Raw genomic sequence first — 14,267 nt, forward strand, 5'->3', positions numbered from 1 at the left:
TGCAGGGCCCTCCCCGCGGAAGCAGGGCGGGGCGGGGCGGGAGGGAGGGGAGAAGGGGGCGGGGCCAGGGGCGGGGGGCGGGGCGCCGTGGCTGTCCTGTGTTCCCCCCACAAGGGAGGGAGCAGCCTGGGAGCAGCCTCGGCCTTGGCATCATCATCATCATCATCCCCGCCCAGGCCCAGGCGGAGGTCCCCCGTGGTGGCGGAACCCTTCATCTCTATGGTCGAAGAAGGGAATACGCTTCAAAAAGTAGGCAGGCCAAACGAAGTTGCCTCGCTTGGGTAGAAAGGCTCCTCGTGCTGGTTCTCAGGTCTGGAGGTGTGCAGGTACAGCTGTACCAGGAGCCCCAATTGTGTTTGCTTTGCATTGAATGTTTGTTGCAGTCCTATGTTTCAGGGGCTCTGGAGAGAGGTGGCTTCTTTTGGCTGCAATCATAGGGCAAGCCACCTGTCAATTAGAGTTAGGTTCCCTGGTCCCGCCCCCTTTTTGGGGTTTTGGAGGGAATAGGAGCCTTTTTGGGTTCAGTCCACACAGAGAAGCCTTTCATGCAGGACACGAAACCAAGAGCTCCTGTAGAAAGCTTCATCTTCTACGGCTTGGCTTTACAGCTTGGCCGGGGTTATACAGCCTTACAGCTCCTTTGCTGAGGGACTTCAGCCAGCCATCACCGAAACCTGAACTGCTTTTGCCCTGGAAGTCTACAAAGCTCTGCTTGGTAAGGGTCTCTCGTGGAAGCCAGAAGCAGTTGGTGCTGGGTGCAGGGGCTCCACGCCAACAGAGGCAAAGACAGACTGCCCAGATTAGAAGTTAAGGATTTCCCCATTAGTTACAGTTATGAAGATAGTGCCTGTTCCCTGTGGACAAGATTGAGAGAGAGCCAATAGACTGTTGAGAAAGCCTTAAAGTACCTGTTTGTTTTCGTTAATAAAGAACTTTGTTGAACCTTTAAGCAATCTAAAGACTCTGTTTTAAGGAAATCCAAAGGCCTTTAATCTGAGGCAGCCCCGGCATCCCGTTGGGCACACGGAATTTATGTCCTGTCTACAGTCTGATGCACAGGCCCAGTGTGCAACAGCACAGTAGGTAATAGTAATAGTAAAAATAATGTATTGTCGAAGGCTTTCATGGCCGGAATCACTCAGTTCTTGTGGGTTTTTTCGGGCTATATGGCCATGTAGCCCGAAAAAACCCACAAGAACTGAGTAAAAATAATAATGATACAGAGTTCCTAACATAATAAGAATAGGATTCCTAATACTGCCTCTAATGTTTATATGTAATAATAACAATAACAATACGTTCCTCTCATGCCTATATAACAAAAATACAGAGTTCTTGGAATACACATTCTCATGAATAATTCATAATAATAATAATATAGGGTTCCCAATACTAGCTTTCATACATATATGTAATAATAATAATAATAATAATAATAATAATAATGAGTTCCTATAATGTTGACTGTCTAATAATAATATTAACAACAACAACAATATAGGGTCCCTAACACTGGCTCTCATGCCTATATAGAATAGCAATAATATAGAGTTCCTGTTATACTGGCTCTCATGAATAATATGTTCGTTGTTGTTCATTCGTTCAGTCGTCTCCGACTCTTCGTGACCTCATGGACCAGCCTACGCCAGAGCTCCCTGTCCGCCGTTACCACCCCCAGCTCCCTCAAGGTCAGTCTAATATACAGTTCCCAATACTGGCTTTCATGCCTATGTGCAATGTTAATATTATTAATAATACTGTCATGAAAAACCTTTGAATATATTTGAAGCACAGGTTCTTTTTACTGCAATTTTCAGTGTGGGAGGGTATATCTGAACTTACAGGACAACATTTTTACACAAAGAACAATATTAGGCATACATAATAAATAATAATAAAACTTTACTTATAGCCCACCTCCATCTCCTCCAAGGGGACTCAGGCAGCTTACATAAGGCCACGCCCATCAATAAACACAAAAAATACAACAAAAACCAAATGTTGGAGCATGTAAGAAATCAGTGTGCGCGTGTAAAATAAGATGCACAAAGTCGATTGGTTGGGCTACGCCTGGGGAGCTAGATGAGCCTGGGACTTTTGGCTACAGTTACAGGTGCTTGCAGAGAGACCGAGAGACAGACAGTTTGAAGTGCGTTCTTGCTTCATGAGCTGCTGGAGGAAGATTTTCTACATGGACAAAGAAACCATTTTAAATCTCTCTATAAGGACATGACGTGAGTTAATGCGACTGATCACATGATTGTACATATGTTGTTCTGAATTACAAAGAGTAAATTACTTCTTCTTTATTGATCATCTATGTGGCATATTTTCTTTCTCTGGCAAGAACGTGTGTGGACTGATCAAACGTGAACTCACATTGTTTATGCCACACTACAAACATACAGATTCTATGTAACTACATTGGATTCACAACCTACAGTTACATTGGCTAACAAAAGGGGGGGGGGTTACATTTTTACTCAGCATTCACTCACATATAAACACTCTGTCATCCTCACGCATACATCACCATTTCGCCATTCTTTCACCATAAAGAACACCTGCTTTTAGACCGGACCCTGCTTTCCCTGCAGCCTGCCAATGCACAGTTCCAAAACTTCCATAATTCCCAAAATAACATGACTCTAAAACTGCACTCTTTTCTCTTCCTTTGTGTACAGAATCCTGCTTTCCCCAGAGCTGTTGTTGTTGTCGTGGTTCCTGCCTGAATGTGGCCTGTCTCCCGCACGACTCGAGGCGCCCCAGAACCACATCACGCAATACAAACGGAAAACAAAATACTACCATTTTAAAGCCTCGATTCATTCTGAGAGTGTGGATATAAAGTAAAAATTTACTATTTCTTCCCTTGGAAGACTTTAGGGTGGTTTGGTGAGCGACAATTATTTATTTATTTACTTTATTTTTCTACGGCTTTTCTCAGCCCTCCGGTGATGCAAAGCAGGGAACAACATCGATACAAAACAACACGAGACAAGTACAGGGCAATTAAAAACCATTGTAACATAAATCGTTAAACATCTGTATAACAATCATTAGCGCCTCAACAGTAAATTCAGAATCCAGTCTCATCATCCATTATTCCGTATTCCTATGTTCAATTACACTGTTTAGTCAAATGCTTGTTCAAACAGCCAGGTCTTCACTTTCCTCCGAAACACCAGCAGGGAGGGGGCCGATCTGATATCTGCAGGCAGGGTGTTCCACAGCCGAGGGGCCACCACTGAGAAGGCCCTGTCTCTCGTCCCCGCCAAGCCTGCCTGTGATGCAGGCGGGAAAGAGACCAGGGCCTCCCCAGACCATCTTAGTGTCCTAACTGGTTCATAGGAGGAGATTTATTCGGAGAAGTAAGTAGGGCCAGAACTGTTTAGGGCAGTGCTTCTCAACCTTCCTAATGCCGTGACCCCTTAATCGAGTTCCTCATGTTGTGGTGACCCCCAACCATAACATTATTTTCGTTGCTACTTCATAAATGTCGTTTTGCTACTGTTATGAATCGTCATGTAAATATCTGAGATGGTATTGTCATTCACTGGACCAAACTGAGCACAAATACCCAATACACAAATTTGGATACTGGTGGGGTTCTCGGGGGGGGGGGGGGGCGATTTTGTCATTTGGGAGTTATACTTGCTGGCAGGCCCGTAGCCAGGATTTCATTTCGGGGGGGGCTAAAAAAATTTCAGGGGGGGTTTCGGTGGGGGCTGAGTTTCGGGGGGGGCTGAGTCTGAGTGAAAGAGAGTCTAGCCTAGCAAACCTTTTGTATCATTACCCCAATACCCCCATACATATGGGATATATTGAGAATGGTGATCAAATCATGATATTAATAAACATAACAGTTTAAATAATGCACCAGTAAGGCCTTTTCGCGAACCACCGTGAGAATTTCGGGGGGGGCTGAAGCCCCCCGAGCCCCCCCCCCTGGCTACATGCCTGCTTGCTGGGATTTATAGTTCACCTGCAGTGAAAGAGCATTCTGAACTCCACCAACGATGGAATTGAACCAAAGTTGGCAAACAGAACTCCCATGACCAACAGAAAACCCACCCAGAGGAAGGGTTTGCTGGCCATTGACCTTGAGTTTTGGAGTTGTAGTTTACCTACATCCAGAGAGCACTGTGGACTCAAACAATGATGGATCTGGGCCAAATTTGGCACAGATACTCAATATACCCAAAAGCAAACACTGGTGGAGTTTTGGGGAAATAGACCTTGACATTTGGGAGTTGTGGTTGCTAGGATTTATAGTTCACCTACAATCAAAGAGCATTCTGAATCCCACCAATGGTAGAATTGGGCCAAACTTCCCACACAGAACCCCCATGACCAACAGAGAATACTGTTTTCTGATGCTCTTTGGTGATCCCCCCCCCCCCCCCGGGGTCCCGACCCCCAGGTTGAGAACCACTGGTTTAGGGCTCTATAGGCCAAGGCCAGCACTCTGAATTGTGCCCGGGAGCAGACTGGCAGCCCGTGGAGCCACAGAGGAGTGGTGTGCTCCCTGCAGGGCAACCTGGGCCCGCTTCCTGGAGTGTTGGACTTCAACTCCCACAATCCATAGCGGCCTCCCCGCTGTGGCCCCGCCCCCTCTGCTGGGCCTCCTTCCGGCGCGGGCTGCCTTCCCCTCCTCCCTGCGCGTGCGCCGGAAGTGCGTCATTGCTGCCCGCCGGGCGAGCGGGAATTTTAAATCCGGGGAAGTGGCTCCCTCCCTCCCTCCTTCCTTCCCCGGTGTCATGGCGGAGAGGGCGCTGTTGTTCCGCGGCCGGGCCAGCGACGAGGAAGACGAGGCCTTCGAGCAGTGTAAGTGCCCCGAGGGAAGCCAGGCAGGGAGAGGCGCCTCCCTTCCTTCCCGGCTCAGAGTCCCCTCCCTCGGACTGGAGGATCCCCCGCTGAGCGCCCCTCAGTCTCCTTCTCCCCTCCCTCTCTCTCCCCCGCAGTCCTGTCCCGGATGAAGACCCCGAGGGCGGCCCCCAGCAGCAGCAGGAGCCTCGCCCGGAGGTGGGCCTGGGGGGGGGCGGGGCTGGGGAGGGCGGAGCCTCCGAGCGGAGAAGGGGGGCACCCTGGGGAGGAGGAGGGGGGGGCGACTCCGAGCAGGCCTGACCCCCAGCTGGAAGGCGCCCAGAGGCAGGACGGAGGGCGAGGGGGGCCCGGTGGGGGGGGGGGGGACACCTCTTCTTACCTGCTGGCTTTGTGCCTTCTCTCCAGAGCGAAGGAGCCCCAGGAGGATTTCTTCAGTTACCTCACCAACAAATACGGATCCGCCCAAAGAGGCAAGTGGGAATAGAACAGAATAGCATTATTGTCTTTATTTATTGATTATTATTTATTTACTTCTATACCGCTATTCTCAGCCCGGAGGCGACTCACAGCGGTTCACAACACACAGGAAACAGCAAAGTTCAATACACCAATATAAAAACAGTTAGCAACCTAGAGAAGACAATTATGCTGGGGAAAGTGGAAGGCAAAAGGAAGAGGGGCCGACCAAGGGCAAGATGGATGGATGGCATCCTTGAAGTGACTGGACTGACCTTGAGGGAGCTGAGGGTGGTAACGGCCGACAGGGAGCTCTGGCGTGGGCTGGTCCATGAGGTCACGAAGAGTCGGAGACGACTGAACGAATGAACAACAACAACAGCAACCTAATCAATACACAGTTAGTACACTAATTACTATAATAACCAATCACTAGCATCTCATCACTAAAAACACAATGACATTAAATGCTTTCCCCATCACACATCACACCCATCCCTCTCCACTCCCACCAGCAGCACCACCACCGCACAGCCCCCCATGCCACATCAATGCAAAACCAGAGAGTTCAAAACGGCCGCAGCTCTAGGGTAAAAGCTTTCTCTCAGGCTGTCTGTCCTTGTCTTTGTCACCCTGCACCCTCTGCCAGATGGTAATAATGCAAAAAAAGAATATGCTGGGTGAGATGGATCCCCAAGAATGCTCTGAGCTTTCTTAAGGTTGCAGAAAGGTTCTTCCAAAGAGGGGAGAAAGAGGCCAAAGTGCAGAAGTGGTGACCCTTTGGAGCACCTTCCTTCCTACCTGCCACTCTGCAGCTGCCAAACCATGTGCGGACACAGTAGGGAGGACACTCTCTTTGGCAGTGGTTCTCAACCTGTGGCTCCCCAGGTGTTTTGGCCTTCAACTCAGCTGGTAAACTGGCTGGGATTTCTGGGAGTGGTAGGCCAAAACATGTGAGGACCCCCAAGTGGAGACCCACCACGCTATAGCACAACGGCAGACAGTCAGCAGCAGTTTCCTATCCAGTTGTTGCTCCCTCTGCGGAGAGGCCCTGCTGCCCGGAGCGAGCCTGGCGGGTTTTCTGTCGCGCCCGGGGAAGGCCGGCCAGGCCCATCTCCTCTGCGTCCTTGGCTCAGGCCGCCAGGGCTTGGAAGGTCTCTCTACATTCAGGGCTTGGTTTAGGAGGAGTTTTCAAGGGCATTTTACAATAGTTTTGTATTTGAATGCATTATATTTTGTGTGTTTTATTATATTTTTATAATAATTGTGTGTTTTATTATAGTCTTGTTATATTTTGTGTGTTTGTCACCTTGGGGGCTCTTGTGGGAAATGATCATAGAATCTTAGAATCCTAGAGTGGGAAGAGACCTGGTGGGCCATGATCCAGTCCAACCTCATTTTGCCCAGAAGCAGGAAAATTGCCTTCACAGCCCCCCCCCCCCCCCGACAGATGGCCTCCCAGCCTCTGCTTCAAAGCCTCCAAAGAGGGAGCCCCCCCCCCACCACACTCCCTCTGGGCAGAGAGAGAGGGAGAGAGTTCCACTGCTGAACAGCTCCCTCTCCCACTCAGGAAGCTCTTCCGCATGTTCAGGTGGAATCTCCTTGTTGCACGTCCCGGTCTCCAAGGCAGCAGAAAGCAAGCGTGCTCCCTCCTCCTCCTCCCTCTGTCCTCCCTCCCCTCTCGATCCCTGGCCCTCGTCATCCTCTCAGCCTTCTCTTCTAAACACGCCCAGAATCTCTTCCAGCCGCCCGGTCCTCGGGGGGCTTGTTCTTCAGACCCCCCTGGATCACTTGAGTCTCCCTCCGAACTCAGTATTCTAGCTTATGAGAGTCAACATCTCCCTGCAACTGCGATGCCCAGAACTGGGCATGGTGTGATTCCATGTGTGGTCTGGCCAAGGCAGGACAGCATGCAGCATGAGGCGCATTTCCCTGCACCTAGGCACTTGGCTCCCCTTGATGCAGGCCGTACAGAAATGCGGTCAAGAAGCCCTTGACCCCCATGTGGGCCTTCCTGGATTTTGCCGCATTCTTGCTCCTGGTTGCCATGCAATGTGTGCCGAGTGCTGATCTGCCTTTCTCTAAAAGCTGCCGGCCACTGACCCCGTGAACCCTCTTGCCCTGCAGGGCCCAGGCCTCTCCCATCAGCAGGCGCCCCTGGAACGCCCCGGAAGAAGGGGACCCCTCGCTCGGTGTCGCTCCCGCCCCCGCTCACCTTCAGCGACAGCGATGACGACCAGGTCTTTGTGGATTTCACGCCGAGGAGTCCCCGCCAGGCCCAGCGGTCGGGCGTCCAGCAGGGCGGTTGGAGGAGAGGGCAGCCTGCCTCCTCGCTGGGGGGTCATGCCCCTCGCAAGGAGAGTCCCGCCTCTTCCTCGAATGAGGAAGAGGAGAAGGAGGAGGAGAGGTGGGGGGGCTCCGAGAGGGGGAGCGGGGCACCCAGCACAACAGCCCACCGCTGGCGGCCAGCAATGAGTGTTGGGTCGGGATCCGGGAGCTCCGACGAGGAGATTGGCAGCCTGGCCACACGCATCAAGCAACGGATGCTCCTCTCTTCCGAAAACAGTGGCCCCCGCACCCCCGGTAAGCGAGAGGCCCCCGTCCACCATGAATGGCCTGGGCCTAGAGGGAGGGGGGAGGGGGGGAGAGAGAGACTTGGCAGGGGGAGGGAGGACGTGTGTGCGCGTGCGCTGCTCCTGGTGCTGCCACCCACTGCCGTGGAATCCCTGGCGCCACATGAGAGGCCCGGCTGTGCTGCCTCCTCTTGCCGAGCCCTTCAGCCAGGATGGCCGGGTTGTGGGCCTGGTCCTGCCTGCGCCTCTCTGGGGAGATGTTTGTTGCCTTGGGTGAAATGGAGGAAGAGAGCTCTTGATGGGGAAACATGGCCATTATTGTCACTGTTCTGGCAATTTTGAAGGGTAGAGCTGCTCCTACGTTGGGAAGAGGCGGGTGATGCCTCTCAGTTTGCCTTGGGAAGAGGAGTGAGTGCTCCCGGGGGGCGGGGGGGGGGGCAGGATTTTAGCCCTTTTGCATAGTGGGGGCAGTAGCTGGGGGGAATGCAGGGGGGCTGAATTGCCCAGGTGGTTCTGTTCTGACACGGAGCTTAGTTCTGCTCACCTGAGCGCTTGCCTGGGTGTGTTCCTGGCAGGAGAGCGTCCTTCCTCCGGAAAGCCCCTGCCCAGCAGCCAAGAGGGAGGGGCCCCGGCCATCGACGCCCCCCGGCTGGGCCTCCCCAGGGCAAGGTGCTTGCCGACGTCACCCAGCTGCACAGGACGCCCTCCGCCAGGTCAGCCTTCCGGCCCCCTTCCCCATCCCCTTCCCTCCCTCCCTCCCAGAGGAGCCGCGTTTCGGGGTCTCCCTAGCTGGCCTTCCCCCCCCCCCCCCCAAGGATGGGACTGAGTGCCTGGCTTCCCCTCTCCCACTTGCCTCAGCCACAGCCCAGAGGCGTGGGGGCGGGGGGGACACTTAGCCCACGGTCACTTGGCTAATTTGGAGCAGAAGTTCAGCCCATGGCCTCCTGCCTGAGCCATTTCCCAGGTGAGATGCCCCCCCACCCTCCCCCGCCCAGGCTCTCCTCTGGTTCATGGGCAGGGAGGGGTCCCAGCTGGTTGCTTCCGAGAGGCACAAGGGCGGGGAAGCAGTGGCCTCTCTTCGGAAGGAAGGGCCTTTGAGCCGTGTCTGAGCCATTCTGGCCCAAAAGGGTCCAAGTGGGGTGGGGGTGGGGGGGGGCATAGTCAGTGCCTGCAGAAGAGGTGTGTGTGTGTGGGGGGGGGGATCCCGGGGTCTCTGGGTGGGGCTGAGGCTTTTAAACTTTCTCATAAAGGGCCTGTGAGGTGCTGGTGGCATGAAGTTCCACTGAGACCAAAAAGGGGCCACAAAGACCCCCAGAGACCCGCCTAGCCTGAGTGGATGAATGGAGGTGGGAATGGCCAGTGAGGACCAGGTGGGCCAGTCTCAAGGTCGCCCAAGTGGAGTCAGAGCAAGAGGCTTGTTGGGGGGGGGGGGGGAGCTCGATGAACATGACAGCATTGTCTGTAGCCTCCAACCATTCGTCCTCTGTGCATGAGGCAGGGCACAGTGGACAGGCATACAGGTGCAGAGTTGTCTGTTTGCTGCACAGTCACACAAGGGGGGGGGGGTTCTTTTAGGTGTTGCCAGGTTGTCTTGATCTGCCCACTCCGCTTCTGAGTCTGTTCAGGGATTTCCAAGTGGCCCATTCTGGGTTTGCCCCTGGAGGAAGACCCTCTGGGTGGGTGGGAGGGGGGGGATCCATTTGGAATTTCCTGGTTGAGCTGCTCAGAGGAGACTCTTGTTGTTGCTTGGGGGGGGGGGGCTTAAGAGGAGCTTTCCCCTGATTGGAGTCTTCTGGGAGGAGGCCGGAAGCCATGCAGTGAGAGGGTGGCAGTCACAATGTTGTGGGGCAAATTCCTGTGGGACCTTGAATGCCTGGGGCCCACAAGGCATCTCCCTGCTGAGGCCTTCTGCAATGCCAACATGGCAGCCCCCCCCCCCCCACACACACACCCACCCTTTGGGCCTTTCTCTTTGCAGGGGGGGCTCCTGCCGGGTGCAGGGCTGCTTCTTGCAGGCGCTGTCAGACCCCGAGTCCCAGCAGTCCAAGCGCTTCCGGAGTCAGAAGGAGGAGCTGGCGCTGAGCCTCTATGCCTTCTACAACACTTCTGTCTTTGAGCAAAAGGTAGGCTGAGCGGCCTGGGGGTGGGGGTGGGGGTGGGGGGCTTCTGCGGCTTCTGCTTCCAGGCGGCCCAAGGACGCCCTAGCCAGGCTTTTCTGCCTTGCCCTCAGCCCTTCCCTGGCACAATGAGGAAGGAGGGGTGCCCTTCCCCAAAGGACTCATGCGACCCGACCTGGTGGGCCTTGGGAAATGCCACGTGCACACCGCTCTCCTCTGTGTGGCATTGGGGGAGGGGGGGTTCTCTGTGGAACGTCCTTTGCCACAGCTGAGTGGACAGCAGTGCCTGCTCGGCGGCTGGGGTGACCTGCCGCTGTCTTCTTGGGAGAAGCGTGGTCTCTGCCCGGTGTCCAGTGGACGGAGCCATGAGCAGAACTGGCTGGAAGTCTCCGTTAGCGTGGCCGAGTTCTCCGTGGTCCCTCCCCTCTGTCCTGTGGCCGTGGAATTGGGTGAAGGCTGTGGTGGGGTCCTCACCGCCTCCTTGCTTTAGCCTGCCTCTGTTTGGCCCGGAATTGAACTCGGCTCCCGGTTCCACAACTCTGTGCCTGTTCTCTCAGTTGCCGGTGAGTATGGAGATCCTCTGGAACAAGAAGATGCGGAAGACGGCCGGGTGCTGCGTCACGGGCAAGCGGAAGGGCCCCCCGGAGCAGCGCTATGCGCGGATCATGCTCTCTGAGAAAGTCTGTGACTCTGCAGGTAATCGGGGGGGGGGGGGGAGGAAGCGCTGGCCCCAGAGTGCCCCCAGGCCCCACCGTGTGCTCAAGCAGAGGGAGCCAGAGCGGGAAGGGCAGAGAGAGCGCCCACACCCTCAGCACGACCGGGAAGAAGGGCACAAAGGCACCCGGCCCCTGTTTTCCTGGCATTTGGGTGGAATCCCCCTCCTGACCATCGGAATCCGTTGGATAGGCTTGCTCCACCTATTTCAGGTGTTTCACTAGACCTGCCCACATCTCTTCTCAGCCTTCTCTCTCCAAGCTAAACGCACTGACCTCCCTGAGTTGTTCCCCTTCGGGCACGCTTCCCAAGCCTGTGGTCACCTGGAGTGAGCACTCTGATCCGGCCACCCTCCCCCTTCACCTGGTGCCCAGAACCGGAAGCCTGGCCGGAGCAGAACAGAGAGGCGCGCTAAGCCTTCCCTCAGTTGGGACACGGCTCTCCTCGTGGCTTTTGCCTTGGCGGCCGCATCCTGTTATGGGCTCCTGTTGAACTTGAGGGCCCTGGGACCCCTTGAACCTTTTTGACCGGGGTCGCTTTCAAGCCAAGGGCCGCCCCTCCCGTGCCCGTGCCTTTCCTTGCTCCTGCCTCCTTACCGGCCTGCCGGCCGAGGTGTATATCCTTGCACGGGACTGGAAAACCCGCCCTTCTGTCTCTGTGGGGGGGGGGGGGGGGCAGGGGTGGAGAAGGGAGCCAGGGTTGGGCCAAGGGGCCGAGTGTTGCCTGTCCCCTCTGCTCACAGCCCTGGTTGAGGGAGTTAACGCCTGCCCTAGCGTTAGTGCTTCACGGCCCTCCAGGATTACAGGACCCAGTGCTCATGAGCCACTCTCTAATGTACGCGTGGCCGCCTTGTCTGTGTCAGAGCGTGTTACTTATTTCAGAGGAGGGTGTTCTCGGGGTTTGGGGCTCTCGGTCACCAACCCTTGTCATTGTGGGTCCGGGGCTGTAATGTTGCAGTCACCGCGTTTCTAACGTGGTCCCGATGGCAGAGCTCAGCAATAATACAGACCACGGGGCGTTACTGTCAAAACGAAGTCGATCAGGCCCACTAAAGCGCTTCCCTGTCCAGCCCAACCTTCGAGCCTCGTTTCCTCCAACAACAGGCGCTTCCTTTTTTCCACGCCACAATTGTTTTGCATTCTGCCCACTCTGGCCCGTCCGTGTCCTTTGGGACCCTGGTGCTCCCCTCCGGAGTATTAGCGGTCCTTTAATTGGCTTCAGGACAAAACGGTGGGTGGCACCGGGCAGCAGAAGGGCCACTCTGCCCAGGAGCCCAGCCGGGTGGCCCTCCTTCCGGGCAGCCGAGTCCCGGGGCTCCTGCCTGATGCCTCTCCTGCTTCTCCCTGGACTAGATCGCCTGAGGGACACGTTGATCCACGAACTCTGCCACGCAGCCACGTGGCTCATCCACGGCGTTCGGGATGGACACGGCCGGTTCTGGAGCCTGTATGCCAGGAAGGCGGCCATGATCCACCCGGAGCTCCCTGTGGTGGAACGCTGCCACAACTACGAGATCAACTACAAGTTCACCTACAAATGCTCTCGGTGTGGGAACACGTAAGTGGGGGGAGGGAGGGAGGGGAGACTTGGGATCGGGGTCTGCGGTGGGAGACCCCCCCTTCCTCCTTGTCCTGTCGAGAACCCACCCACCCAAGATCACCCTGGGCATTTGAATCAGGAAGGGTTGCAACATTCAGAGAAGGGCAGAAAGAGAAGCGTGGGAGGGAAAAGAGCTTCTCTCTTGGAGCACGGCTGCATTTTGCTCCAACCTCCCCCCTCCCCCCCCCCATTTCCCTGCCTCTTAACTTCTGTTTTCCTTTTACATGGGTATGAATCTTGCTTAAGTGTGTAGCGCAGACACACCCAGAGAGCGGCACATCCCCAGTCTTCTTGTTCTTCTCTGTGGGGTGAATGCATTTTGTCACGGCAACAGCTTCTCCCCTTCTCTGGAGACAAGACCCAAATCCCCTTGGAGACCTAGCTTGGCCTCCAAGATCAGGCGGGATCTGGTGCCTTTAGGACAGTTTTGAGCCTGTTTTAATAGGGGTTTGCTTTGCTCTGCCTGTTGCTGGTTGTGAGATTGTTTTCCTCAGAAATCCCTGGGAAAGATGGCCCACGAGTCCCTGGGTTTTGTGGCCTTTCCCCTTCCTCTCTCTCCCTTAAAGGCCTGTCCTTTAACCCCGGAGACTCCTTCCATTCCTGGAGTGTTATAATATAAGCTACTCAACATAAGAAGATACGACATTGATCTTATTCTAAAGAGACTGTACCAAAATTTACATAATATTGTCGAAGGCTTTCATGGCTGGAATCACTAGGTTCTTGTGGGTTTTTTCGGGCTATATAGCCATGTTCTAGAGGCATTCTCTCCTGACGTTTCGCCTGCATCTATGGCAAGCATCCTCAGAGGTGCTATTTACATAATATTGTTTGACATCACTGACATCATTGTTTGACAACATGTCTATACTGCTTGCTGAATTCTATTATTGTTTACTTTATGTTCAAGTGGTATTTTTGTTGCATAGTCTTGGAGTGTTCCCATTCCTGTCCGAAGGCCGTGGCCCGTCCGGTTTGGCCTTGGGAGTGCCGGGAGTGCGGCTCCTCCTTGTGGCGCCTCTGAGGAGGGAGGCGGAGGCAAGCCGCCCTTCCTCCTCCTCCTCCTCCTCCGTGACCAGGCCCCTCTCGTGTGCTTGGCTTCCAGGATTGGGCGCCACTCCAAGTCCTTGGACACGCAGCGCTTTGCCTGCGCCCTGTGCCGGGGCCCGCTGGTGCTGTGCCAGCCCACCAGGAAAGACGGCACGCCGGCCGGCAGGGCGCTGACTCCTTTTGCAAAGTTCGTGAAGGAGAACTACAGCTCGGCAAAGCGCTCACAGGAAGGCCTCAGCCACGGAGCCGTCATGAAGAAGCTCAGCGCAGACTTTGCCTCCTCCCGGGAGCGTGTGCTCAGCCCTTGATGGAGGGAGGGAGGGGGGGGAGGGAGGGAGGGAGAGAGGGAGGGGCCAGGCCGTGGCCGCAGGGGACCGATGGCTGCTGGCGCCCCTCTCCCTCCCCAGACCAGCCTGGATGCAACAGCCCCCCCCCCTTGACCCACACATGTTTTTAATATAGCTCAGAGCATTGAATTGCTGGATCAGTTGCAAATAAAGTAGAGGAAAGGCTCTTGTTATTATTACTGTCATTGTTATATTTATTTATACCCCGCTCTATCTCCCCACAGGGAACACAAAGCGGCTTGACATAAAAGCATCGGTACCCCATTTCAAATATACAAACATTAAAACAGAATTAAACACAAACAGCACTAAAAATCACATTTAAAAACCACCACGCCTTCCAAGTAGAGAGCCATGGCACTCCCTGGCCGGATCTTGGACACCTTCGTCTTATTGTTTGAATACGTTGAGTTGTCCCTTTGGGAGGCGAACCCAGAACCTCGAGTGTCCTTTGAAGTCAGGCATGAAGAGGCCCGGAGGAGGAAACACAAGAATCATTTGCAAGTACATCTGAACACGAGGAAGAATATTCCTGCTTCTTAGCAGAATGGGGTTGGACTGGATGGCCCAGGAGGTCTCTTCCA

General features: G+C 54.6%; 1 protein-coding gene and 1 long non-coding RNA gene across 3 annotated transcripts; both read left to right on the forward strand.

Moving 5' to 3' along the window:
• Positions 1-95: 95 nt before the first annotated feature.
• Positions 96-3,089, forward strand: LOC137097216 (uncharacterized). 2 transcript variants are annotated; one of them, XR_010910070.1, is made up of 3 exons: positions 96-715; positions 2,108-2,234; positions 2,685-3,089. It is a non-coding gene; the product is annotated as an uncharacterized lncRNA (long non-coding RNA). The 2 variants fall into 2 exon arrangements; XR_010910069.1 differs by lacking the exon at positions 2,685-3,089 and having other exon boundaries at positions 2,108-2,314.
• Positions 3,090-4,693: 1,604 nt separating this feature from the next.
• GCNA (germ cell nuclear acidic peptidase) lies at positions 4,694-13,658 on the forward strand. The gene is given in 10 exon segments (XM_067469443.1): positions 4,694-4,827; positions 4,965-5,025; positions 5,233-5,297; positions 7,411-7,883; positions 8,435-8,497; positions 8,499-8,569; positions 9,835-9,979; positions 10,531-10,669; positions 12,040-12,244; positions 13,392-13,658. Coding segments are annotated over 10 exon segments (1,542 nt in total). The 5' UTR covers positions 4,694-4,760; the 3' UTR covers positions 13,645-13,658.
• The last annotated feature ends 609 nt before the right edge of the window (positions 13,659-14,267 follow it).

This window comes from Anolis sagrei, chromosome 5 (genome assembly GCF_037176765.1).
Source record: "Anolis sagrei isolate rAnoSag1 chromosome 5, rAnoSag1.mat, whole genome shotgun sequence".
NCBI classification, from domain to species: Eukaryota; Metazoa; Chordata; class Lepidosauria; order Squamata; family Dactyloidae; genus Anolis; species Anolis sagrei.